General features: G+C 39.4%; 2 protein-coding genes across 10 annotated transcripts in view; one reads left to right on the forward strand and one right to left on the reverse strand.

Annotated features, from left to right (window-relative positions):
- FANCL (FA complementation group L) overlaps positions 1 to 3,470 on the forward strand; it is a 31,449-nt gene extending 27,979 nt beyond the window's left edge. For both annotated transcript variants that reach the window (XM_080587911.1, XM_080587912.1), the window contains exons 13-14: positions 305 to 376; positions 848 to 3,470. In XM_080587911.1, coding sequence (XP_080444037.1) covers positions 305 to 376; positions 848 to 883 — 108 coding nt within the window. In that variant the 3' untranslated portion in view covers positions 884 to 3,470. The remainder of the gene's footprint in view (positions 1 to 304; positions 377 to 847) is intronic.
- The window catches only part of VRK2 (VRK serine/threonine kinase 2), a 49,434-nt gene continuing 23,882 nt past the window's right edge, over positions 645 to 26,196 (reverse strand). For 4 of the 8 annotated variants that reach the window (XM_080587895.1, XM_080587893.1, XM_080587894.1 and 1 more), the window contains 7 exons: positions 24,130 to 24,262; positions 14,322 to 14,442; positions 11,257 to 11,315; positions 8,811 to 8,992; positions 4,618 to 4,794; positions 4,100 to 4,273; positions 645 to 1,174 (listed from right to left, as the gene is read on the reverse strand). In XM_080587895.1, coding sequence (XP_080444021.1) covers positions 944 to 1,174; positions 4,100 to 4,273; positions 4,618 to 4,794; positions 8,811 to 8,992; positions 11,257 to 11,315; positions 14,322 to 14,442; positions 24,130 to 24,262 — 1,077 coding nt within the window. In that variant the 3' untranslated portion in view covers positions 645 to 943. Of the gene's footprint in view, positions 1,175 to 3,289; positions 3,424 to 4,099; positions 4,274 to 4,617; positions 4,795 to 8,810; positions 8,993 to 11,256; positions 11,316 to 14,321; positions 14,443 to 24,129; positions 24,263 to 26,196 lie in introns of all 8 variants that reach the window. The other 4 variants (XM_080587899.1, XM_080587898.1, XM_080587897.1 and 1 more) reach the window with 4 other exon arrangements.

Genomic DNA, 26,196 nt, shown 5'->3' on the forward strand with positions numbered 1-26,196 from the left:
GATCCTAAAAAATAAGCATTTCACACCTCAAATTTCAGATGAAGCAAAATCCCATAAGGATTACTAGAAAAGCCACTGTGCTTCCTCTTGTGTTCTAATCCAAAATTCTTAAAAAAAAAAAAAAAAAAAAAAGCTCACTGTGGAAGGGAACCCGCCCTGCTTTGTGGTTATACAGACTGGCTTGGCATGCACCAGGTCAGATGTATGTAAAATTAACTCTATTTGCAAAATCCTCTGTTAATAGACAGTTCTTAAATTTGATATGAAAGAAACGTGAATTTTAATTCGCTTATTTGTGTTGCAGTGGCTACAAGGCCTTCCTTCGAGCAGACAGAGTTTTAATGTCATCTTTGGTGAATGTCCATATTGTAACAAGGTAAGGAAATCTGGTGAAAATGAGTGATTGAATTAAGAAATGTATGGTAGCCTTGATAAAATCAAGGCACTGTAAAAAGGCTTTTGTAAAATACATTTTGTAGCTTTTATCTTCCCTTTGCTCAGCGAGGTAAAGAGAGAATAGTTTAGACTCCCATGCAGTTAACGCATTGGTATTTAACTAAAGATCTTCAGAAACAGCAAAAAGATGTTATGATAACTAGTACGTTAGCAACATAATAGTGTTAGAATAATCAAATACCACGGTGTTATCTTTAATGATACTTCTTTTAATGTTGCTGTAGCAAAGAATTAATTTCCAAAAAAAATGAATCCCAACATTCATAGTACAAAACATCCCAAAAATAGTTTAGTGCATATGGAACTCGACAGTGCAGATTTGGAAAGTTGAGATAACTTACTTTTAAAAGATATGTATTTACATAATTCTTTTAAAAATCTATTTTCCAAGCCCCTGACACTGAAATCTTCCATGAAGAAACTTTGAGAAAAACAGCATGATGGGAACACTGCTGCATTTAAACAGAAGACAATGAAAACAGTGACATCAAGTAAAAGACAAAGAAAGCAGTATTAGAAACAGAAGCGCAAGTATAGCTATACTGTAGTGGTATCTTTCTTCAGTAAATGCAAGTCTAAATATAGTGAATATAGAAAGACCAGGTTCTTGCAATGATACTGGATGATCTGTAGTTAACAGTTGATCTTGATTGTTCTTTCTGGATTCTGAGAATGTTGCTTGGGGGTAGAGTGGAGGTAATTCTCTTCCTGTGTCTTTCTGCAGGAAAAAAAATTAATTACAACCTTGGTATTTGAGTGAATGAAATGTGAATCAGATTAAAAAAAACAAAGATGCCAAAGATCTGGGTATTTAAATTATTCTGGAGAAAGCAATGCAATTCTGACAAAGTCTTAACTTTTGAATTTGCAGATGTATATTAAGTGTATAACATTAAGCATGGTTAAACACCATTTAAAGAGATAGAGACTCTCCCTCTCTTAATGAAGTGAACAGCTGAAAATCTTCTATATCTATTTTCCCAAAAATGTTAATATATTAAGTCTTTATAATGTTCCTGTTAATAAAGACTGGAAACCTAGACAATACTCTGAAATTTGATTTGCTGTTTCAACTTGTGTAACTTTTTGCATTTTAGAGTGAAGCTAAACTTCTCCCGATTTATGATAGATGGCATAAATATCCTATTAGCATATTCTTAGCTGCAGTTGGGTAGGGTGGTTGGATTTTTAGGTCTACAGAAGCAATGGCATCTTTAGCTTACCTTTTTGATTTTCATCTCTGAAATAAATCCACAAACACTACTGTTTGTTTTGTCACAAATCCAAAACTTTAAATTTTACCTTTATTTTCCACTGTGTCTGAAAAATGTCTACCTTTGGTTTCCTTTCCATGATCTCATTCACAATATATTACTTTTTGAGAATACATCATGCTTAATTTCAACTATAGCAATATAGCTTTCTTGGTGAACATTTGTAATCTAATTTGTATTTTTCTATTCGAAACTTCCTGTCTTCATTATCAGCTGCCTTATTCCTCTTTCAAATTAGTGACAGACGTGAAAAAATGGGCGCCGTCTGATAGACAGATACTATGATGTCCAACATAACAGTAGCTCATAAGTTTTTTCTTCTCTGCTGTTTGTTGTTTCCTTATTCTTTTCTAGACATTGCTTGTCTTTCACATTCTCTCTTTCCCACTTTGCCAGATGTCCTGTCTCTCACAAGCATCCTACTCTTTTTGTCCTACTCCTCTCATTCAGGTGTTCCCCTTGTGGCACAGAACTGTTTCTCCTTTTTGTTTATACCTAAACTATAAGGGCTTTCCAGCAGCATCTTACAAAGCAAACCCACTCAATCTTTCTCATCATCTTGTCATTATCCCAGCAGCTACCTGATGTTTTCCTGAATGTACTTCCCTTAAAAGATAAAACAGGGGGAAACAACTTTCCCTGCAAGTTCTGTATTCAGACCTTTACCTGCATCATCTGCTACTATTAAGAGCAGGGTGGCCATCCCATCCAAGCATCTAGGCCAGAGCAAGGTGCCTGCAGTTAACTCCTCCAGGTGGGTGCCTAACAAAACTGCTTGGAATTGCTCTCTGGAGAACACTTGACAGACATACACTCTCATTACTTCAGCTCCTGCATTAGCCATTAGTTTTTTTCCCCTTTGTGCATGAAGTATCCTCCTGAATTTTCATAACTTTACTACTATAAAATACAGTTTTCCTGTACCAATCCCCAAAATTACATGAAAGAAATTAAGAGGAGGTCTGCAATATGAGACTAACAATCCTGCCCCTTTTTTTTCCCATCTCCAGTTTCTCATTTAAGTCTCTTAAATGTTATAGGACATCCATTTTAACTATTTTACATAGATGAAGCATTATTAATCATACTGGAACAGTGGCTTTGCTTTTAGAAAGGCTAAATCAAAACGCAAATAATAATATAAAATGCAAGACCTGTGATCAGTTCCATTTCTGTAAAATGTATTTTTTCTTCCTCCCATAAAGAGGATGGAAACACAAATCCCCATGTTACGCTCCAGTGTCAAGAGCTACAATCCATGCAGTGTGCTTGCTGTTCAAATGAACAGGAGAAGTTACAAGGACACCAGCTCATTTTTTTTCCCTATGTAATGCTGGAAAGCCAAATGTGCCTCTATTTCTGCATCTGCACCTTTCTTAAGGAGTAAAAGTAGCTTTTAAACAAATTATATAGGAGGAAAATAAACGGGGGGAATGCCACCTTTTTTCCTTAATATTTTTTAAAATTTTGCACTTAAGAACTATGAAGCACTCAGAATTATCTTCACGGAAACAGTGTTACTGTGTCAAAACTCCAGAGACTTTTCAGAATCTGACTACCTTGCTACTAGCCAAGACATCTCCAGAAATTGTTCTGCTCACCACTTTACTGCCTGATGCTCTGAGGTACAGCTGTGCTTTTTCTGCTTCACTCTCCTAACTTGTACCGGAGTCTCCAGGCAGTGATCAGCAGACTGCTTGAAGCAAAGAATTTTGTATTAATAATAAAGCTATATTAAAAGTTGCATTTTTGTGCTTATTAGAACTTGTCTTCATTTAACAGTTTTTCTATATGAAAGAAACAAACATCTGAATTTGCTAAGATAAACTCAAGCTCTGTAGAAAATGAAGGAGCACAATATGTTCACTAAGATGTACCTTATTTTGCATTATTTTTACTAAAACCTTGATTAATATTTTTCATTCTGTAGAAATTCATTCACTACTTTCATGCAGTAGTTACTAATAATATTTGAGGTGAGTTGGTTAGCTTCTAAAATCCTCAGATTAAAAAGTCAGAATTTAGGAACTCAATTAAGACTGCTATCAAGTTTTCTACTATGTAAAAAGGTAACTACTAAAGAAAGTTTCTACCAAGAAAACAACAGGGATGAAAAAAGATTGTTTCCCAACACTTTAATCTGTTGGGCATGCACACTGTTCCAGTGCTTTACTACAAAGCTATAGAAAAAAATTAAATGAGTGTTAATTTGGCAACAGTGTGACCAAGCAACCACACACAAACTTCTAGTGCTTGTGGCAAACATCAAGTTTGCATACACTTAGTTTCGGGTAAACTCTATTTTAATAAAGCTGAACCTTCTTTCCCCATGTGCCACTTTTCTTCAAAGGTAAAACCAAAAAACTCACCTTTTGTGGGTCAGGCTCCTGAATTGTGCTGTTCAATTTAATTGGCTTCTCCTCAGCCTGGAATTGTCTGTGTGTTATCCGGGCTTGGGGCCTGCTTGGATAGTTGGCGTCTTCCTCTTTCATCTTGTTTTGCTTCTTTTGCACTGGTTTCCACGAAGGCTTTGGTAAGTGAACCTGTTGATGGACAGACAGTAATTTTGTATGCTGAAAAATAATCAGCAGGATTCACCATTATCACAGGTACTATTCTAATATTTGAACCTGCCAGGTTGGAAACAGGTAAGGATAGCGCCTTGACTGCACTTACTACCTGGGCTACATAAGAAGCTTCCAAGTTGCATGCTTCAAATAATACAAGCCATTAGGCATATGCCAGCTTCTGCTGGTTTGGGACTTAATGCTTGACTTGTTTCAAGCACTCTTCTCCTCTGCCCTTCCCAAGAGCTGGACATTGAGCTAACAGAGCACGCAAACTCCCAGAAGATACCATGCATTTACAGCCATGCCAAAATCCTCACCTGCTGAGGCTCTGGTTGTGGAAGCATCCGGTGTAAGTTACTTGGCTTTTCTTCATCTGGGAGTCGTCTGCCTGTTACCGCAGTACAGGCCTTGTTTGGGCGCATGTATTCCTCACCTTCCATCTTTTTTTGCTTCTGTTGAACTGGTTTTGGCACAGGCTTTGGTAAGCAAACCTGCTGATGAACAGTCAACACTTTTGTTTAGTAAAAAAATCCCTCAGTATTTTAAAAAGAAAACTGTTCTAACTTCACTTCAGTCCTGAGAACATGGAGTGAGAGTAAGCTTTTATCTTTCTCAAAAGAATTGTTTTCAGCATTTTATTTATCAATAAATGTCTTTTTCAAGCAGTACAAAGTTAGAGCTATGCTGTATTGGGGAAGTATGCTACATAATAATAAACTTGAACTATACCTTTCAAAATATTCATTAATAACCTTTATTGGGAATGAGGCCAATAAGTCACTGTATCATTAAGTAGAGCTGAATGCATTTCATATCACTGGATTGAGTCAAATGCAAAACTGACTAAAAGATAATCAATAAGTCTTTTGGCCCAGGTAATCTAATTTAAGAGTGAAGTCTTATATTCTTCTACAGTCTTCTGAAATGTAATCGGGAATACATGGTGAATAGTTGCTTGAGTTAAAGCAAGTTTTTCGTAGTGCTGCTCTAAGCACTGGGTATCAAATGATGTGTTTTTGGCTTTTGTAACTTGGAAGACAAATGTAGCCAAAACACAGGCTGTATGCCACATGCCTTTGGTACTTCTGGCACGCTAATAACTCTGTAACTGTAATGTTTGCATATGGTCCTCTGTGCAGCAGCTGTATCTCAATATAGCAGCTAGAAAAGAAATAATAGGCTTCTTTTTCTTACTGCAAATTAAATACATTTAGAAGATAGAAATTGCACAACCCAAATAGCATTGAAAGTGTCAGTAGGCACTTCATAGAGCTGAATCCAAAACACCTTTTGAGAACAAATCCATAGTTCTATTCTGTGAAAATTATTAATGTTTAGAAACAGAAAGGTGTATCTGTTCTGAATGCCAACTCAAGCTAGTTTCAGTCAGTCTACCTCAGGACATAACACTGTCCAGAGCCTTGAGAAATGGAATTATGTAGGCAAGGCTCAGAGCCACACTGACAGTTAGCTGGGTTTGGGTGCCCAAGCTGTTTTCTCTGCATCGTGGCACCATACTGCATCATGTAAGAACTGCTAATCTTGTTGACAGCTAACTGCTATCTCTACAACGTACACATACTTTAAATTACAAAATTATTTTCAAAAGAGGACTTATAGCACTTCTAAAAATATTTATGCCTAAAAATTACCATCTTCTATTACTAATAAAGTGACAAGTTGGTATTGTAATTATTTTTTTTTAATATGAAATTTATGGAATCTAGCAACTAGTCAGCTGGCCTTACCATACTTCATTTGGCCCTGATCCTAGCACTTTCACTGTAGGTGAGAAAGCTGAGAGTATTTATCCAGTGCCAAAAACTGTGGTAAACAAATTTGAGAATTAACCTAATTAATATTTTATCATCTTTTTGGTATGTAACTGAAACAAAGTGCTAGGATGTGGCCACTGTTACACTTTTTATGTCATTCTAAGACAAATTTCATGTACTATACAGGGAGCTACGTCTTAAAATTCAATTCTCTAGCAAGTCCTTCTCACATCATCTTCAAGGAGAGCTGGTGTTACAGGATCTCCTTGCTGGTACTTATGGGTGGTTACTGGTCCTCAAAAGGGGATTAACCCAAGATCACCTCTTTTCCCAAACCAAACAGGTACAAGTGGAATCAGACAGGTTGTCTAGAGTCAGATTCTGCTCGTAAGCAAGAAGTGAGGAGCCGGGTTGGTTTGTAGCGACTCCCCCTATTTTTAGGTTGCCTTTTTAATAGGAGGAATATCTGGTGAAAAAAGGAGAGGTGGAAAGAGAACGCAGAGGTGTGAGATGAAAGGAGTCATAACTAGAATAACTACAGACAGCGTCACGAAGAGCTACAGTGGGAAGTGCCTGCCTGCCATCGAACACTGTCAGGACTGTAGCACCGAAGTGCACCAGGCCTTGAATACTCTCCAAAGTCAATAGCCACAGATTGAATATTGGATTTTCTAAAAATAGCAATAAATTTAGAGAAAGTTCAGTTACCTGCTCTCTCTACTTGTATTTAAGTGCCCTTTAAGTCCTTTGAATAACCCTAGAAATTTCCTTTCTGCAGCTGTTTTGCAGTGACTGTTAGGGGAAACTTTTCCATGTAAGCAGCACAGCTGGCTGAAGAAACATACTCGAGGAAAAAAAATAGGTGATCACTGGAACAGCACTAGCATTCTTATTATTCCAAAAAGTAAGACAGTCAACATAAACAGTTCTCTGAAAATGTGATGATAGGTGTCAAGATCTAGCAACATGCAGACTCTCTCCCGAGTCTCATTGGCCACAAGAAACAATTCTGCTTAAGCCTACAGCACCAGAGTGCTAGTAAGTGACACTCCACGTTCATGGATTTTTCAGTAGGGTTGTGCACTTGCAAACAGTAAGTGCTACAGCAGCTTTTACAGTCCAGAGGTTTTATCTTTTATGCCACCATGCTGAACAAGTCTTAGACCAGGCAATGAGAAGAAAACAGATTTACTATCCAGTATCCAACCCTAAGAAATCAAAGATTTGTGCACCAGAGATCCAACCAGATCCACTGGAGATCAGTTAACAGCTACCTGATATTTCAATTAAGTTCAGAAAACAGTACAAACTGGAGAAAAAAAATCATCTGAAATTAGGGAGGACAACATGGTCACCATCATAGCAAGGGAAATTCTGTCACGAAAATAGCTTTTGGTTTTGTTAAAAGACAAAAGTGGTAAAAACAGAAAAGTCAATAAAATTGCTAAAATAAGTATCTGTAATTACCAAGATCAAAACCCAGTGCCTTTTTATTAAACATGAACTTTTATCCTGCCTTCCGTAATACGTAAATAGTGCTGACAATTGGTTTGTGAGGCACTTGCTACAATAAAATGTAATTGTATCATGAGAGAAAGGTGACAATCAGGAGATCATGAAAAAATTACATATTCTCACTGGTGGTTAATTAGCCATGCAAAACCCCCTCAAACAGATATTCTCTTCTATTAGGAATGATTACTATGCAGGCCTACAGATGTCAATACCACAGTCATTCAAATACTTCTTTCCCTACTAATTGAAGGTTGTAAAGCTCTGGTGCCAAGGTTTTGCTTCCAAAGAGCTAATTTATGACTAGAAGGATATTTTATGTCTTCAGTTGCAGCAGCTACAAAACTCAGCAAATCAGAACCATCTGTGCACTGATACTTGAATCACCATTCATCTCGCAGCCTATCAGTCACATTAGTTTGCATCCTGCATTCTTGGCTCACGTACACTTGTGATGGTCCAAAGTTCACCAGAAATATTAAAAATGAATGGTACCCTGACCCTGCCTTATTGCACACGCATCAGAGACAGAAACGGGGCTTTTGCATACGGGTAGTTTCAAGGCGGAGGTATGCCGGGACTGACATTTCACAGCAAGTCCAGTAAGACTGCTAATTACCTCAATTTCCACTTATTAAAACACGGTGTTATTAACCATGTAGCTTCAGACTTAAAAGTACAAAAGGAAAACGTAACACGATAGCTGTCAGTTTTCAAATTCCAAGTTAGTGTATCACTGTATACTAATAACGCAGTTAAATCCCAGAATAATACCTCCTCCACATTAGTGGCTGCAGGAGTATAAAAGCAAATGACAAAGAACAGCTTGAAAGTAAGAAAATGAATTAAATGCTTTCACTAATAAAGGTAACTTTGCTTTTAATCTGGAAAGAAGGAAAAAACTGGCATTCAGGCTTTTCTTCAAGATGTTGGTGAACAAAGTCCTTGACTTCCCCATTATCCTGAAAGTAAATCATTCTCCACAGACCTACTACTTTGAAGTGAGAGGCCGTAGGTCAAAAGGACTCATGACAGTTCTTCCTCCTTAAGGGTTGACATCCCACTTTTTAGCAAAGCCAGGGGAAACAGGAATTAACAAACACTATGTATTTAAGGCAAAAAGAAATGTTGTGTCAGTCTCATTTTGCAATATTAAACTATTTCCTCTTCTACAAAAGAAAAGGCAACAATTTCGGAAATTATCCCAGAACTCTCTTACTTACTTTTGACGCTTCAGCAGTACAACGATTTCGTGCGCATCCTGCAGTGGAAAATTCCAGAGGGCCATCGTAGCGAGTTCCACTTGACTCTAATCCATCCAGCAAGATTTTCTTGAGCGCTTGATACTTTGGCTTCTCATCATAAGCTAAGCCATAAACACATGCCAAAAACTTGGATAGTTCACCTGTGGAGTGTATTTTAAATGTAAATTTCATTTGGTGTAGACCTAGAACTTCAAAAGAATTTAATTCCAAAATGGATGCCAATCCTATGCTGCCAAACAAGATGACAAAATTTCAGCTGAAGACAACACTCAAAACAGAGCTGACAGTATCTTGTCTTTACAAGATGAGAAAAGGAAAAGATAGACTTGGATAAACAAGCTAACCCTTAAGTGCTATCTCTTGTTATGCATATGCAATTTGTGTGGTACTGAAAGTTATTCAAACATAATTAATCAAAACACTTCATTGACAAATACTGGACAGTTCTGTATAAAATAGAAGCAGTTTATATTTGAAGGATCATAATACCACTTTAAAAATTAAATAGTCTCAACAACTCTGTTTTAATCTGCATAGATATTATCCTTAGAATGCTTTGGAGAATAGCAGAATTTTGTTTTTACTTCTAATACTCCGACAAATAGTGGTTTTGTTTACATACTAATACAGTCTAACAGCAGCATTATTTTGCTATCACTATTGAGCGGTTCTAGAAACAAGGAAACCACTGAATGTGCAGAAATAATGCTATTAGGAAAACATGGGGGGGGGGGGGCAGGTTGTCAAACTTTTATTTCAGTTGAAGACCCAAGTGTATCCTAAAAGTGAAGTGCTTCACCAGATATTAGCATCTGGTAAAATCCCAGAAGTAAACATTTACTAAATACGTATGTACATCATGAATATATTGTATGTAATATGCCCTGCATTCCAATCATTCAAATACAGAAATGATATGAAAATAAGTGAATAAACCTAAATAGATCCTGACCTTTGAAGGAAACGTTGTGTTTTCCCTAAACAAAAAGGGGTTTTCCCTGTACTACTTGTGTATTTCACCTAAGAGACATATAACAAGACAAACCATGCCTTCATTTGCTTTTTCAAACTCAAAATATGACGCGATAAAACTTTTGTAGACAGTTCCTTCTGTTCTAGGATAGTTACTGCTTCCTGACACCCTGGATTTCATGTGGCTGAGATCTCTTATGTCACTCTATCGCATGCATCACAGATGAGACTGATTATGATTTTTGTACTGCCGCTCACAAGGGCTGAAAATTTAGCCCACGGTGCCTGTATTATCTACTTAGTACTTGCTTATGGGATAATGCAGGAAAGCAGCAATAGAAGTTCCTGCAATAAAAGCATTAAGTATCCTTAATCATTAAATATCATTAAGCATCAAGAATCATTTATTGTAGAGTGACCAGCATTCAACTCATCCAGAAATTTACTTTCTGCCCCTGCAGTAAACAAGCCTTCAGGTTAAAAATGCTTGAAGTATAATAAGCTTGTACATGAAGGGCATGATCCACTTCCACTGAAGTCAGAATTGTTAGTTCAATTAAATTACACCCTAAATTAATGAGTCTGACATACAATCTAACAATGAGTATTACATAACTACCCTGTTATCAACTAAATACAGATACAGCAGGCTGAATTCTTATGCTGGACATATATGGATCCAGAGAACTTCCACTGTAGTGCCAGATTTTACACAAACAGGATAAAGGAAAACCTCTCCAAAAGCCTCCATTCATGAATTACATAATTTTTTGTACTATTTGTTATCTTAATACCCTATTTAATACAGAACATATCCTTGAGCATTGTAGAGATTTCTTTACTAATTCCCTCGTCCCTCAGCTTTTAATGCTCATTACCAAACCTGTATTCCTGGATCTGGCAAGGGACACATCCAAACCTCGTAAAAAGCTGCTAATAGTGGAAACCTCACCCTGGTCTCTTCCATGTGCAGGAAAGAAGTCACAGCTACCTTCTCCTCAGAATTTAACTAACTCAGCAAGTAAACACAGGAAGACAGAGGAAAGAGAGGGAAGCTTAGGGGAGGAGAGTAAGGATGTGGACAGGACATCAAAGGACTTTGGGTGCAAAAACGGAAAGGAGAAGCAGAGCCCCGAGTTTGATTTCTAGGCTCGATAAAACTGAGCTGCACTATAGGAAAGTCAGGTGCTGCTGACTCGGATACTCTCGGTTTGTCCTAAGATTAGAGACTGGTAGCACTGCATGACTCATCTGAACACATCTGCCTAAAGGTGCAAAGCATAGCAAGGAAGTTTAATAATTGAAATTCAAGAGTTGGTTAAATTTGTGTTACTTTTATTTTTCTTCTGCTTCCCCCAAATAGAGTAAGACATTTAGGTGTTTTTTGTAACAGACTGAAAAGCTATATGGTAGACACTGTAAGCACACTTACTACAGCTGCTTCCAGAAGAATTCCATTCCATAACTGAATCTGGGAGCTCATCCATAAGTCTGAAACAACATGAGAGTGCAACAATTTAATGTGGTTTTGGAGCAGGTGATTCTTCATTTGGGATTTAGGTAGACAGCAAGTCTCAATTCCAAAGGGAGTGGACCTCCGGGATAGCTAATGATTCACAGTTCTGCTTTTAAAACAAGATCTCCCCTTACCAGCTATATTTTTAACTCTTTAGAGACTGCTGATTTCAGCAAGACCTGGCCTACAGCTAAGACTGCGCTTTTAAGTTTTCCTTCACAGATGTTTTAAGCTTTCTAGAGAGAGAAAAGAAATTCCTTTGAACTGAAATAGCTTGTTCTGATTTCAGCTTAATGATTAATATTTGTGTTTTGAAATTTAAGAAGCAGTTCTGGTCTGCCTAGTAGTAATTTAACATCAGATTCTTTCTGCCATATAGGCTCACAGGCAGCTGGGTGATGGCTGTCAAAATTACAAGCAGGCAAGGCAGGGACAGAGAGAGGGAGAGGGAAGATAAACCTCTGTAAGTCCTGTGCAAAACTAAACTAAAATAAAATAAAATAAAATAAAGTAAAAAATAAAAGGCAGGGGCACAGATCTACTTTCTATCTATCCAAAAACAGAGATAGCAAAGAGAATTGGAGCTCAGAATGAATCACACCTTAAAAGATGGGTGAAGTAATACCAGCAATCATTTTGAGCAGGCATGTATCCCAATTTCCTAGCACCTGGAGGAGCCTGCAAATGCTCCAGCCCCCTTGGTCTGAGTGAAATCTATTAGTGCAGCCTAGCTGCTAATGCTATTAAAGGATCCTTTGTTTTGTTTTGTTTTAAGGAGTCATAAAGGTCCACAAACAAGGAACAGGATATGTTCTCAAATGCATAAATTGGGGTACATAGGCTAATAATCTTCAGTTCCGTAATCTGGTTAGCCAGCCATTTCAAATTAATTGGTTTGGCATGCAACAGCTTCCCTGAGACCCGAACTTCAGCCAAGTTCTGCCAACACAAGTCTGAAGGATGGAATCCACCTAGCATGCCTTGGTCCAAGACCTGCTTCTGTGGTAACGGAAGGATGCTGCCAAGGTCAGGGCTGTGAGTCCCACCCCATGAAGTTATCTCTGTAGGCTTGGCACTTTGTAACAAATGGAAAGAGGAATGGGATTATTTAATGTATAGCTACTTGGAATGCACATCTTCACACTGCAGTCACTTTGTGTTCTTATGCAATAAACACAAGTAATCTCAAATAAGAACAAAATTACACAGTTCACTAAAAAAGTATTTTAGTTCCTTTTCTTATTCTTAAGACCTTGCATTCCTGACAATCTTTCAAACCAGGATCCAAGGCTAGATGGACCTTTAGTCTCACCAGGCGCTGTTCTTTAATATCAGAAGAAGGGTTTTCAATTTGGGGGAATTAAATATTTAAATGTACACATTTTCCTTTTATTTAGCTTAAATTCTAATTCAAATGGAGACTCCCCTCCAATTGTGGTATGAACATTTCTGATCTCAAGTACACCAGCAGTCCTTAAATACCCCCTTACCCATGCACAGTGGCCTCATCGCCCCAGGTACTGGTAGCAAAGACTTAAGAACCTGTTAGGGAGGGATGAGACCACCAGCAGACAGCAGAATTTGAGGTCCTGCTCTGACTCCTGTTTTCCAAATGCATCACCCTTCCAGGCCTAGCCCCGTCTTCATCCTAATCACACAGACTCACAGCAGAAGACTGGTGTGCTCAGAAATGATCTGCCTGTGCTGGTAACGTACTTATAAGTGATCAGGTAAACACCTGCATGGTGATGACTATTTCCAGCCTTTAAAAACAGCACAAGCACTCAAAAATAGGTAAGTTAAAGGGGAACATTACCTGATACCAAGGAATACTAATTCATTAAACTAAAAGGATGTTACTGCTAAATCTAATCTATCATTTTCTGTACATTTCCTCCTAAGCATGTTTGCCTGGCATCCTGAAAATGCTAGCAATTGAAGGGTTAATTGCATGGGAAGAATTAGTGAAACAGCTTGATTGATTAAATTGATTAAACATTGAATTGTATAAGTGTTACTTTGCAGGGGGTTGTGTAATGATCAGAAGTTCTAAAGGAGAAATATTAAATATAACATACGATGTCAACATTTACAGATGCAATCTGCATTATCCACAGTCTGCAGGCTAACCTTTTTCTCTGTTGAGAGCCGATGCCACACTGAATTTGCAGATTGATTTCTGTGGATCAGCTATCTCTATTGTGTACCTCTGTTGTGACTTGCCCTACTTAAAAGTTTGCTGCCTTCTCCAATTGTGATGTTACATTTATGGATAACTACTCTTCTGTATAGCCTTCTACAGGCAATGCTGTACCACATACAATTAACTCTCTCAAGTCCCAACTGTGAAAGCAGTGAAAGAAAACACTAATACACTCTGTTGCTTTAGTAAGCTCTAATGAGTCATGCTGGGAAAAAGAAAAGATTTTAAGCAAATTCTTTAGTATTTTGGTATTTAAATGTTTGTAACGCCAGTAGGCTTGTATAACATTAAAAATCTACATAAAAACATCTAAAAAACAGGTATCAAATAGCAAGTTAAATACATTCAATACACATGTGAAAGAAAACTTCCAAGAGACTTTTGTACCACAGTCTCTACAAAGCACCCAAGAACTTCAACGGAAACCTACAACATCCTTCTGTATGTGCAGTAAGGCACGCAATTGTTCACAAACGTGTGATTTAAAAAGAGTATTGAAAAAACAACTAGCAGACAAAATGACTGGACTCTGCAGCTGAGTTTATCGTATCTTCGCAGCAGTACATACGTAAAAATGTGCGAGAGGGTCTATATGCACATGGAGTTCACATCTTTAACTGCTTCTAACACCTCCCTATTCAGGAAAATTGTTTTAGCTCTCTTGTAAGGTGATACTCTACAGGATGTAAATTGTCCTTTTCAGACCTGTTTTAAGTGATGAGGATGTAGTAGGGCTCTGGGGTGGTACGTGCGTGTGTACGTGTGGGTTTAGTTTTACTTTGTTTTCGCAGTCTGGACAGCTACGGGGTCCTTCAGGTTCTGCTCCCAGGGTAGTTTCCCACATAACCATTGCAGCATGCAGTAGCCAAGGATTTCAAGGTCACCTCGTCTGGATGGGGCTAAAACAGAAGGGGGGAGAAAAAAAAAAGATAAAGAATAAGAACCTCTTCTTAGGAAACAGAAAAGACGTTGATTGAACTACTGTTGATGAAATATGAAAAAGCCAAATGGGCAAAGTGTTTTGTTTGTTCAGCTGTATTAGGCCTAAAACGCCCAGGCTTTTGGCCACAGTCCACAGACAGGCAGTGACTTGTTGCTGTTGAAGTAAGGGTCACTTTCCTCACCTCCTCCAACTTCATCCTTCCTCAGTCTGGCCTGTCACATGGACTTGATCCCCATGGCCTCTGACATGATCCAGACAGCCCATAACTGAGTACCAACACTTTCTCAAAGAGCCAAGCAGTAAAACAAAGAAATAAATGTCTGCTGCTAAATTGCTAACACATGTTCCAGGAAGTCCATGGGGTCCACATTGGTCATGCAGGGACCCTGTGAGTGCAGACTAAACACTGATGGCCTTTCCTGTTCTACTACAGAGCTATTTGAACTTGGAAGATATGACAAAACTGCCATCTAGTGTACATTTACACACCAAAGTTGTCTGCTTACAAGTACCATGAACTGTTTGTTTAGAGAGAGCTGTAGCCCAGGCTCAAATACACTTACGGTTTAGCAAGTCCTGGGTAAACTTACCACTACCTGTTTCCAAAAAAGAAGTTATTTCAGGAAGAACTTACTCTCACCCCACACACCCTAAACACACCTATTAACTACAGAATAAAAATACAGTAGATATAATTCAATCAAAAATTAGCCCCATCCACAAACATCTCCTGTGCAGAAAAATAAGTAACTGAAGTTAATCTATATATTGACTTTTCCAAGGGAAAGGGAAAAAAATGTGATACTAACACATTTGCTGTTGCTTACTGCTAGTCGGAGGAAGCCAAACTTGAAAAATTTGAAAAAGGGTGATTTTTTGCAATGTTTCTGTACACATCTGACTTACAGCCTATAGTTTGCAGGACAAGACAACATGGAACCTGTAAAAACCCAAACTGTTTATCAAGACTAAAGACAGACGGATGTAGAAGTTAAATTTATGCTTTTGCAAAATGAGTTTGAACTTTCCAGGAATGAAAGAAGATTTCAGATTTGCTCCATACTTCTTGTCTAGAGTAAAGACTGGTAGTTGAGCACAGCGCTGCTAATCCAGTTGTAAACAGATATCATATTTTATGGGCCTTCATTAAATAAATTCCAGAAAGTCACTCAGCAAACTTATCTTTTAATTTAAAAAGTCATCTGCTAAAAGCTATGGTGCCAACACATCATAACTGTTTCTTGTTACCGTACACGCATTATTGTGAAAGCAGAAGATAAGTTCTCATGCATTCTCTATCTGAACTGCTATTAGACTACGGGATTATTAAAGGCCCTTCAATCTAACAGAATGCTACACTGTCCCTCGGGGGTCGTTTATTTTCTGCACTAGATTCAACAATGTCCTAATGCAAGACTTGGCTCTCGTATTAAAATAAAAACACAATCTCTACCACTTGCTGTTCTGTAGTGATTTCTTCCACCATAAATCTCCTGTTAACTGTGGAACAAGTCCATTCATACACGTGTTCACAACTCCTTTTTCCATTATGGCAATTCCAGATTAGAACCATATAAGCCAGCATTTTTGATTGCAGATCCTCTAATTTTCACTCAGTGCTTTTCTGGCACCTGCTTGTGTAAGATGGGCTATGTAAAGTGGCCTTCTGAGAAAAACTGTCAGAATTACAATAGGACACTGCTATCCACTGAGGGACTAATTGATATAAATCTGTAAATAATGCTAAGTCAATTAGGCTTCAGGAGCTAACCTAAGGTTTTCTGACAAAGCAGTCCCCAGAGAATAAAGTTTACTTCCCAGTCACAGTTTGGCCACGACTAATTACCATCTTCCTCCCATCCAGATCTTCCAGCCCTTCCCCAGCTAATGCTAGAGCAAAGCGACCACAAACGGGGAGATGGGTGCAAGTAAACCTTCACCAAGACGTTCCTAAAGCCACGGCAGTCAGCTGAAAAAAATAGACACACACGTGTAACTGAGCCATACATCACTCGAAAATAAAAGGGGAAATGTTTTACAGAGAGATGGTAAATTCCCGTATCACTTTATCTCCCAGGTCACTGCAAGTGTTACTGCATAAAGACTTTTACATGTGTTTTTCATAGATCCACATGAAAATGTCAGCGTTTGATTACTTGGTTGTACGAGCTTATTCTTTGTCTCTGCTTCTTTCCCAGCTCAGTACTAGAGATGCTAACTTCCTGAACTTTTAAAATCATTTTGATTCTAGCAAAAAAAATGTATTCAAACAGCTAATTTTAATGAACTAATATGATCTATAACCAATGGAATAATTAGATTTTCACCCAAATAAAGCACTAATATATAAATTTCAACTACACATTTACTTGCAAAATATAGCTGCTAATATAATTGGAGATTACAAGAACCCTTGATAAACATCAACTGAGAGATGTGAATCTGGCTTCATTTTTAAATGCAATAGCCAGGCAAAAATACAACAATTTTGCTTGATAACTTGGCACCGTTACAAGAGCATATATTCAAAATAATGTTTAAATCAAATTCTGTTATTTCACTGTAGACTAAAAATCTGTAGTTTTTTCTTTCCATATAGATACTTGATTTCTGGTTTTCTATTAACTAGGATTTTTTATTATTATTTTAGTCTCATCTGAAATACTACTTAACAGGGCAGTATTTTACTTCACAATTTTTTATAGTTTAACTTTTTAATTTTAAGATTTAAGGCCTGATTCTGTTCTCACTCCTGCCAAAATAAATCAGGAACAACTCCACTGAAGTTAATGAATTAACAACCATGTCAATGAAATCAGAGTCAGGCCATAAGAAGTTTTATACGCACTACAAACATATACTCAACATGCAGGCATAGGGCTGAACAATAACTCAGAATAATGTAACTGAAGCAATTCACCCTGAGAAGAAAATATATTATGTATCTTCGTATACTGGATTTGGCAGCTATTTGAGCCCTAATATAAATTCAGATTACTATTTCAAAATAGAGCATAAATGATATCACAGACGTCATGCCATGCTCTCAATGCTACACTACTCCCAAGAAGCTCATCTTAAACCCATGCAAAATGGGAGTTTTCCTCCATGGCCCTTATTTAGATAACTTTGTCAAGCCTTTTGTAGAGATCTAGGAGGCTAATGAGCAGGAGATGAAATGTTTTTTCTATTATTTTTAATTAGCACTGTTACATTATGATTTCACCATTACTGTTTCTTTAGATTGGAAGCTTTTCATAAAAAGGATCATTTTAGTTGCTTGTATTGTGTCTACATGCAGTGGAATCTCCATTTCTCACTGACATTACAGCATACAAATTCATATTAAATCACAAACAAATATAACTTATAGCAGAGCCATTAATCCAAATGCCCATAAAGGAAAGGAGCATTAACATGACCATGGAGAAATATAATTATGTTAAAAAATGTCTCATCATAACGTTTAATAAATGAACTGAGTGTGGTACAATTTATTTTTTTTTTTTAACTTCAAGTTGGGAAGATAAAAACGGACAAACACGCGATTTGCCAAAAATCAGTTCCAGTATTAGTGGCAGGAGGAAGAAAGAGCCCAGAAGATGTAATAACAAGGTAACGCTTCCCCAGCGTACCAGCCAGTTTCAGGGAGTTCGCTGCAGCAGTACAGTGAATTTCTGAATCGAGTGGATAGCTACAGGAAAAAGGTTATATAAATACAGTAAAAAAAAATAAGTTAAATGACTTTTAATGCCTGCAGGCCATTCTATAGGGAGTTATCCAGTCCCAGGCAGGAGAGCTGCCAGCAGGGGCCGGGAACAGTCCCTCCTTCCCTCATGTACAGTTCTGCACCGTTAGCTTGGCGCTTTGCTCAAGTACTCACTGATAACAACCACCACCATGCAACGATGGAAAGACAAATAAATCCAGTGCAAACACAGCATTGCCACAATTGGACTACAACCCTTCCAGATAACTCAACCTGGGGCATGGCAACGAGCAACTTCCTCTGTGCCAGACATGGTCCCTGTCCCAAACCTGAATCCCGCAGCTACACGCTCAGCTGCTTGGATGGCTGACAGGCACGAAGCGTGCTGCAGCACTGGCAGGAGCTCCTGAAGCTCTTGGCCCACTGCGGGTGGTCAGAGGGGCCAAAATCAGCCTGGCAGTCCTGAGGGTTCGCATCCTCTTGCAGCTGGACCACAGCTAGCCGGCAGCCCCGGCCTTGGGATGCCTAACGCGCCTCAGGAGCCACAAAAGCAGCAACACTCCTGCCTCTGCCCTGCCGCGTCCGAGCTCACAAGCACAGGACCTCACTGCAGAGCTTCCTAGCTCGTGCACTGCTAGCGTCCGTAATGCTCTGCTGCAGCTGCAATAAGAGAGTGTGGCCAGCGTCAGGATTCTCCTCTACACACAGGCAGGGAGCGGATAAAAAGCAGGACTGGTGAGATGGGAGGTGCTGAAGAGGGCTGGGGTCCTGACTCAGGGGGGAGAAGTTTATGTAGTGGGAAGATGTTGGGGAACTTCACCACCAGGTCTGAGAGGGAGACAAAATGGTCGTGGCAAGAGATGGGCTACCTGGTCAGATGTAAGAGGTCCCAAGGCTGTACTAAGGAGAACATGTGGCAGGGGCTGGGGATGGGAAGCTTTACTCCTCCTTTACATCTGCGTGGAAAAAATATATCACAAAGGTAAGGGGCTGACAAGCAGCTATGAGGTTCACTAACTTTTTGAATTCCTGGTGTAGAGCATGAGAAACCCAAACTAAAGAGAACAGCCAATTCCAAGCCACGCTCATCAGCTGTGCTGGAAACGGTGATGCTCATCTTATTTTTGCTACTTCTGGCCATTCTTGGCAGGACAGAATAAGCTTGCAGAGGTGGTTTCAAAAACCTATTCAATCTTTTCTCTTCTCCTTGCTAAAGCCTGACTCTTCCTTCACTTACAATGACCTTCTGCTCCCTCTTCTGCTGCGGACACATTTCCAATCCAACATTCAGAAACTAAAACATCTTTTTATTTATTTTACTCTGCAAAGTTTCACACCCATTTTTCACCAGACCAGTTAGATTTTCCTTTTATTTTTGGATTTACAGTTTGTCCTGCACAGAGTCTTCAGGAAGCACATACCAAATTGCAGCAAATCAATAATTCATTTGACCAACAAAAAAATGCAGCAGGCTCCCTCTGACTCCTAACTGTACATGGACAGACGCCAAATAAACCTCTTGATCCAGAGCCACTTAGAGCTGAAGTTCTCTAGAAACCATGCAGGCTCAGAAAGAATTTGTTTCCAGGCAGAGGTGTTTATATTCCTGCACATCCTTCCTCACAAAATGAAGCCTGCAGGTATTCTAGTCATCCCTTGAATGTAAAAGAAAAGTGAAAATGGACAAGCACTGGGCTATGTTAATATCAACAGTAACAGTTCTGTCAGACCAGTGGGAAAAGGAGAGCAAGAACTGCCGAGCTTGCTCCTCGATCAGCCCGATGCCTGCACGCCCCGAACAAACACAGCACGCGAGCATCTGGGGGGACCTCGAGGCATGTGTGCTGCAATAACCCCATGTGAAGGGCATAAAGAACTGGCTAAAATGTGGCATCACAGATAGCTGCAGCTGCCTTCCCAAAGGCAGGACATGAAAATACACAGAGACACCTTCGGCTCAATGAGACCCACTCAGAGAAAACGTATTTGCCAACCACCAAAGTAGCCCTTACTGAGGCAAACTTCTTCAGATGCTCTGCTTATCCTTAAGCCTGTCAGAAGGCACCCCTGCTGTCTTAAGCAGCTTTTGCTGTTTTAGATGTCAGTATCAGTCCTGCAAGGATTTTGGTAGGTGCCCTACCCAACGCGAGAGATGGCAGAACTACTAATAGTTACCGTGAAACATTTGTTAAAAGGAAGGGCAGAGTTATCCTGAAATCTATGGCAAACAGATATATGCAGGAGGGTATTCACAGACAGTTCATACTTTTATGCTCATCAATGATAGCAAATTAAAACTGGTCTTACGCACTCAATGCACAGGACTAGAGTATTTAAAAAAAAACTCCATATGTTAAGCGCAGTATATCTCCAGAGAAATTAGGTATTGACTGCATGCCTCAGTGAGTAGAAAATCTACAAAAATCCATAAGAGGCATTGATCCAAATATTACATTTTAACACTAACTATGTAACAATTTTTTAAACGTACATTGGGTGCAGATATAATTCTCTTTAATTATCAATCAACAAACAAAAATGTAATACTGTTTATACAGTATGGTCTTTAAAAATGAATACAATGAATACACTAAAATACTATGCAAAAACTAACAATGCAGTTGTGCCGTATGGAATTTGCATCAAACTAAAAAGGATTTTAACCAAAAAGCCTGTAGAACGATGCCTTGTTCGGTGCCGCTTATTGGCCATACGTTTGCAAAGAGACCCAGCCACCGAACACGGAGAGCTGACGGTGTGGGATGGCAAAGCCCCAGCCTGGGCCCTGGCCTGGCACAAAATGAACTGTGGGTATGGGCAGGATGTAACCGAGGTCGCGGTGAATACCTGCAAACAGGTGCCCTGAGATGGGGCACTTGTGAGCTGTGCAAAGCTTGCAACACGAAGGACGAGCCAGCGTAAAGAGCCAGGACACGGCAGGGCAGCTGCTCCCAGCCTCTCCCAGCTCGTGGGATCCCCCTTTGGTTCCCACACAGGGCCAGCAGCCCCAGCAGCCCACACCAAGCTGACCTGGCTGCAGATGCGATTCACATCCCCCTCGACCCTCACCGGAGGCTGTCAGATGAGCACAGACTAATTACACCGCCCAAAAGTGAAACTTTATGGGTCTTGGTGGACTGCAAAACTTCTACAACCAACGAGCTCCACGGCGAGCTTGGGGAATAGACAGGAATGCAGCTGGGTTAATCTCTCGATTCAGCCACGGAAACTCCAGTTTTGATTTAAATTAGTGGGAAGTGGTTGCATTTGATTGGCGTTATGCAAGGAGGTTATCATCTTCAAGCATTGCCAAGAGGCACTTTTGTAAGCAACAAATTCATAATTTTAAGTTTCAGCATGTACCTCAAATCCTTGTATATATTCAGGTAGCTACTTTACAAGGAAAACCAGAGCAAGTCAAAATGTTCTCATTTGTCTAGCTCAATATAGAACTGGTACTGTATAAGGGTTTTGAGGTTTGAGACATATTTATGTTGCTACGTACACTCAGGAAATGCCCTCTGGAAAGGATCTCATTTATATAAAATAACATTTAAAAAAATTGAACTCTATTCCGAGAGCATTAAAATAAAAAATATTCCATGCTGAAAATTTGGGTAACAAATTAGAATTAAGGTTGTTTACATGGCTGTAGTTTGCCAACAGCGATGCAGTCTTCAAACACTTCAGAAGAGCACCTCGTCTCACTTTGTACTTGAGACTGTGCTGAGACTCAGTCACAAGTCAGGAGTACAGGAGATTGTTGAGAAGCCCTTACAAAACTGTTGGAAGTCTTTTAGCATCCTAAAACATATCTGCAACTCTGAAGCTCACAACAAGAGATGAGGGAAATCAGTCCCTGTATTTTGCCATCTGGGCCCGTGTAATCTCTGACCGAAGTCACTGCAGATGCAGATTTTCCCTGGGATGTTGAGAGACCTGCTGCAAATGAGAAACTGGTAATTTGACCTTAATGGATTCAGGCTGTTACGAAGTCAGAGCTGAGGCATTCAACATGAACAGTTCGGATTCTCTGCAACATACCAGATCTGAAATTGTGTTCTGCAGGCTTTTCTGGCAGGAACAACAGAAAAATCTGCAGATATTCTGTTTGCAGCTATTAGCAAGCATAAATTTTTCAAGTGTAAGATGGGGGGAACTCCCCTCCTGCAGCTACCTTGCTGAATATTTTGTTTTCTGGAGTCCTTCAACTCGCAGCAATTTCACCATGGCTGTAGCTACTTGAGGGGGGAATCTAACCCCGCAGCTTACTAAAGACAAAAGCTTAACTTACAGTTGCACATTCTTTGCCACCCATGTCTGTTAAATTTCCCTATTTTTTCAAATAAAAAGAATTACCTGTCATGTAATCATGGATTTCTCAACAGACACCTGTCTGCTAGACAAGCTAGCTACTGTAACTATCCAACTGCTGAATCCCAAATAATCCAGCCTCCAGCTATTCTTCAGACAGCGCCCACATAAAACACAAGTACACAGCCATATCCCTCACTACCAGGAAAACAAGCCATTGTCAGAACTCCAGAAAACGCACGGGATGCTTGGGTGGGCTACAAGAGGCTGAAACAGATGCCCTCTTCACCACTGAATGTTTTTTCGCAGGTGAAATCATGCAATTGTCTTAGCAGCAAATACTTGACAGTCTTATTTCATTTTTCCTAATGACCAGAGTTAAACGATTGCAGGTTTTAACAGCGCCGGCAAATTATCAAGACCCTCTACATTACATGGTCAATGGTCCTTTTAATAGAAAAAGCAATAATATACAGTTGTTTGTGCCAACTAAAACTCGTTAGAAAGTATTAGTTTAAGGTAACAGTTCAGCAGCTATTAACAAGCACAAATTTCTACAGTTATCACTTGTGACACTATGATCCGAGCAGAACTGGCAACAGCAAACCATTCCTTTTGTTTTAGAGGATCTTGGGGTGGAGAGGGGAGAGTAAAGGAAAGAAAAGTTAACAAAAACACTGTTTCATAGCAAGAGTCAAAGTTTTTCAATAATCACCATTTTTTCACTACCATAACATTAGAATTGACTTTTTGTCTTGCTGACATAGCAACTAAGAAAGTTGTGTTGCATTGACCATATTGATTGTGAACAATGCAGCCATCAGTGGGACTTCGCACCATATATTTTCGATATTGACCTCCCATTCCCTTTTCCATGGCTCTATGGGTCTGCTATTGGATTTGGACTGCAGTGTAATAAACAGCTAAGGTTTAATTAATGGTAAATGAATACAAGACATAGGTTATGACTTTAACTAATTAGGGAATTGTTGAATTAAGTCTGCCTTGGAATGCAAGGCAGTACAATCAATATCCAATAAAAGGACTATGTATGTAATTTACCTGCAAATGTGTTTCCAATACCATCAAAGTGAGTTTAAATAAGTAAGATATATGAAAGGCTACTGGAAAAAGATTTCAACAAGTTAACACTTTATGGCTTCAGAAAAGGTTTTTCTCCTTGCAGAAGGAATGTCATCTTGAAATATCCTCTTATAACACATATGGTGACACTCAGACACAGCTCTCCCTAAAGGACAGTGCAGACCTGAAACATTTTTACTTGATAATACAACATTAGCATGTGCTGCCTCTGCAGAGTACAGCAAACACAAACCAGTACTCCCAACGTGAACCAATTAAGTTCATCGGCAAGCTTTTCTTAGGGCATCTTGGTCCACCTTCCAGTACCAAATGTGCAGTAGCCTTTGGGTTTTAATCGTGCTGCCCCCTTCCCCAGCAGCACTGAAGAAGCGTTCAAAGGTACAAGAAGAGGTCACCACACAAGGGTCCAATCAACCTCAAGCAATCCCCAGGACTACTTCTATTGTATACATCAGCTTTCACAGCCTGATTACTCATGCTGTAATCACTCCTCTGAAATACAAAAAAGAAACCTACCTACTCCCTTGTGGGCATCTACGCTGGTAAACTCTATTGTCCCATTATGGCCCTTCCTAGGATTTTCTTGATACTGTTTGTGGTTCCCATTGGGACAATATCTGTAGGAAAGTCCATAATCTGCAAGATAAACCTGGAAGACACGAACAGACAAATGAATAATGCTTTTGTCCTTTGAAAGTATAACCTTTATAATTAAGTCTTAAGAAACTGATAGGTTAAGGACAGCCTTAGATCTAAATTTTATTAAACCAAATGGTGCCTCAGGATAAAATATGTACAACTGGGGGCTATAACAGCTGCCCTCCCCATTTAAATCCTTCCACTACCATACTCTTATCTTATTCCAGAGTCGAGCACAATTTCAGTCTTTTTATTTTGTTCCTAAGCTCTCTGCTCTCCAGGTGGGCATCTAGACATCATAAACCACAATATGCCTTTTATGTATTCTCATGCTGCTTATGGGACCCCTTTCTCTCCTCACTTAAAACACGCTCACACACCCCTGCTCAGATCTCCCATCAGCTGAGACTGTACAACTTCATGTCAGCAGCACGACATGAGAGCCACGAGAAGCGAGAGGCTGCAGCTCCCCAGCATGCAGGACGCCAGCACTAGCAGGGCCCATGGCCGCGGGGCTGTGGGCATTACCCGACTGCAATCTCCTCTTCTTGAATGTCACTGCCAACAGCTTCGTGCTGGCAGCAGCTATTTAAACAGAATGAGTACAATAAAACAAAGCAAACCAAACCAGCTCCCCACGCCCAGCCTTGAAAGCAAACCTAGTAAATCACTCCTGAATTTAAACTAAACTTGAAGAAGGCACAAACTTCACTCCAAGTTACTCTGAAGCAAATCCAGAACTAAATCAGTGTAGAAGTTTAAAAAAAAAAAAAAAAAAAAAGAGAGCCCTCACTGGATATAAGGTAGCACACCAATGCATCCTGCCACACGTTCACCTTTCCATCCTAGCACAGGTGATTTTTTCCCAGATGCTTGGCTATAGCTACCTAAATAGCCAGAGAGGGGAAGCCCCACGGCTCTGAACGAGGTATCTGGGAGATGCACTTCAACAGTCGCAGCACTTCACTGGGAAAGTATCAACTGACTTAAAACTTACAGCCATGTTCGCTTCTGTGGTGTTTGAAACTGAAAACTGAGCGGCTCAGGCAAGCTGAATTACAATTCCTGCTCCTCTGCTGCCTGTCAAGACAACCCCGAACAAGTCATCTGGCTCCTGTTTCTCTCTAAGCATAGTGCATCCGTGTGAGTTCTGCCACTTGCAAAATTTAGATTACAGACACATGTCCACTCTATGAAGTTCAGATTAACATGTTCTACCCTCCTACGGGGGTGGACTTAATACATGCACATGGTCAATTACCGCAGCGCAGCTGACAAGCAGTAACTTGTTGAAAGCAGCTGGAATTTAATCACAATCTGTCCACCCCATAATACCCCATAGGTTATTTTCTCACTCTGTTGTTTTCACACTCCCACCTGGCCTTTGACCCCTTTCATTGACCAGTTCTCACATTAGGTAATTGCTTTTTTTTTTTTAAAAAAAAAAAGAAATCCAAGTATGGTACTTTCACTGAAAAATAAAATAAAAATGCTACAGACTGCTGTTACACTGCCAATGGAACTGAGCTCTGGGGCAGAAGCAGAACCACCTGAAAGCACAGAGATCATTTCTACCAAATCAAGTTATAAAGAAAAACTTTTTCTTACTCTAACCTTAGTTTTTGTTCTCTTCAGCTAAAAGATAGTTTATCCTATAAAAGTCTACAATAAACTCCTCTAGCACTCACTTTTAATTTAATTACATCACTCCTGGTAGAGGAAAAACAAACAAACAAAAAACCCTCAAGAAAACACAACACATTATTTTGTACCACATTCTGTTGAATTACTGATTCCTGTTTGTGCTCCAGGCAGCTTCAAATCCTGGGATGGCTGGTCTCTTGGTTTTACTGTTTCTGCTGCAGGAGCTGTGCTTATTTGGAGCATGTAAGCTGGGATGCAGCGCTTGCTTCCTGCAGGTTGATGGCTTTTAAGATTACTGAC

This window comes from Anser brachyrhynchus, assembly GCF_964034855.1.
Source record: "Anser brachyrhynchus genome assembly, chromosome: 3".
NCBI classification, from domain to species: Eukaryota; Metazoa; Chordata; class Aves; order Anseriformes; family Anatidae; genus Anser; species Anser brachyrhynchus.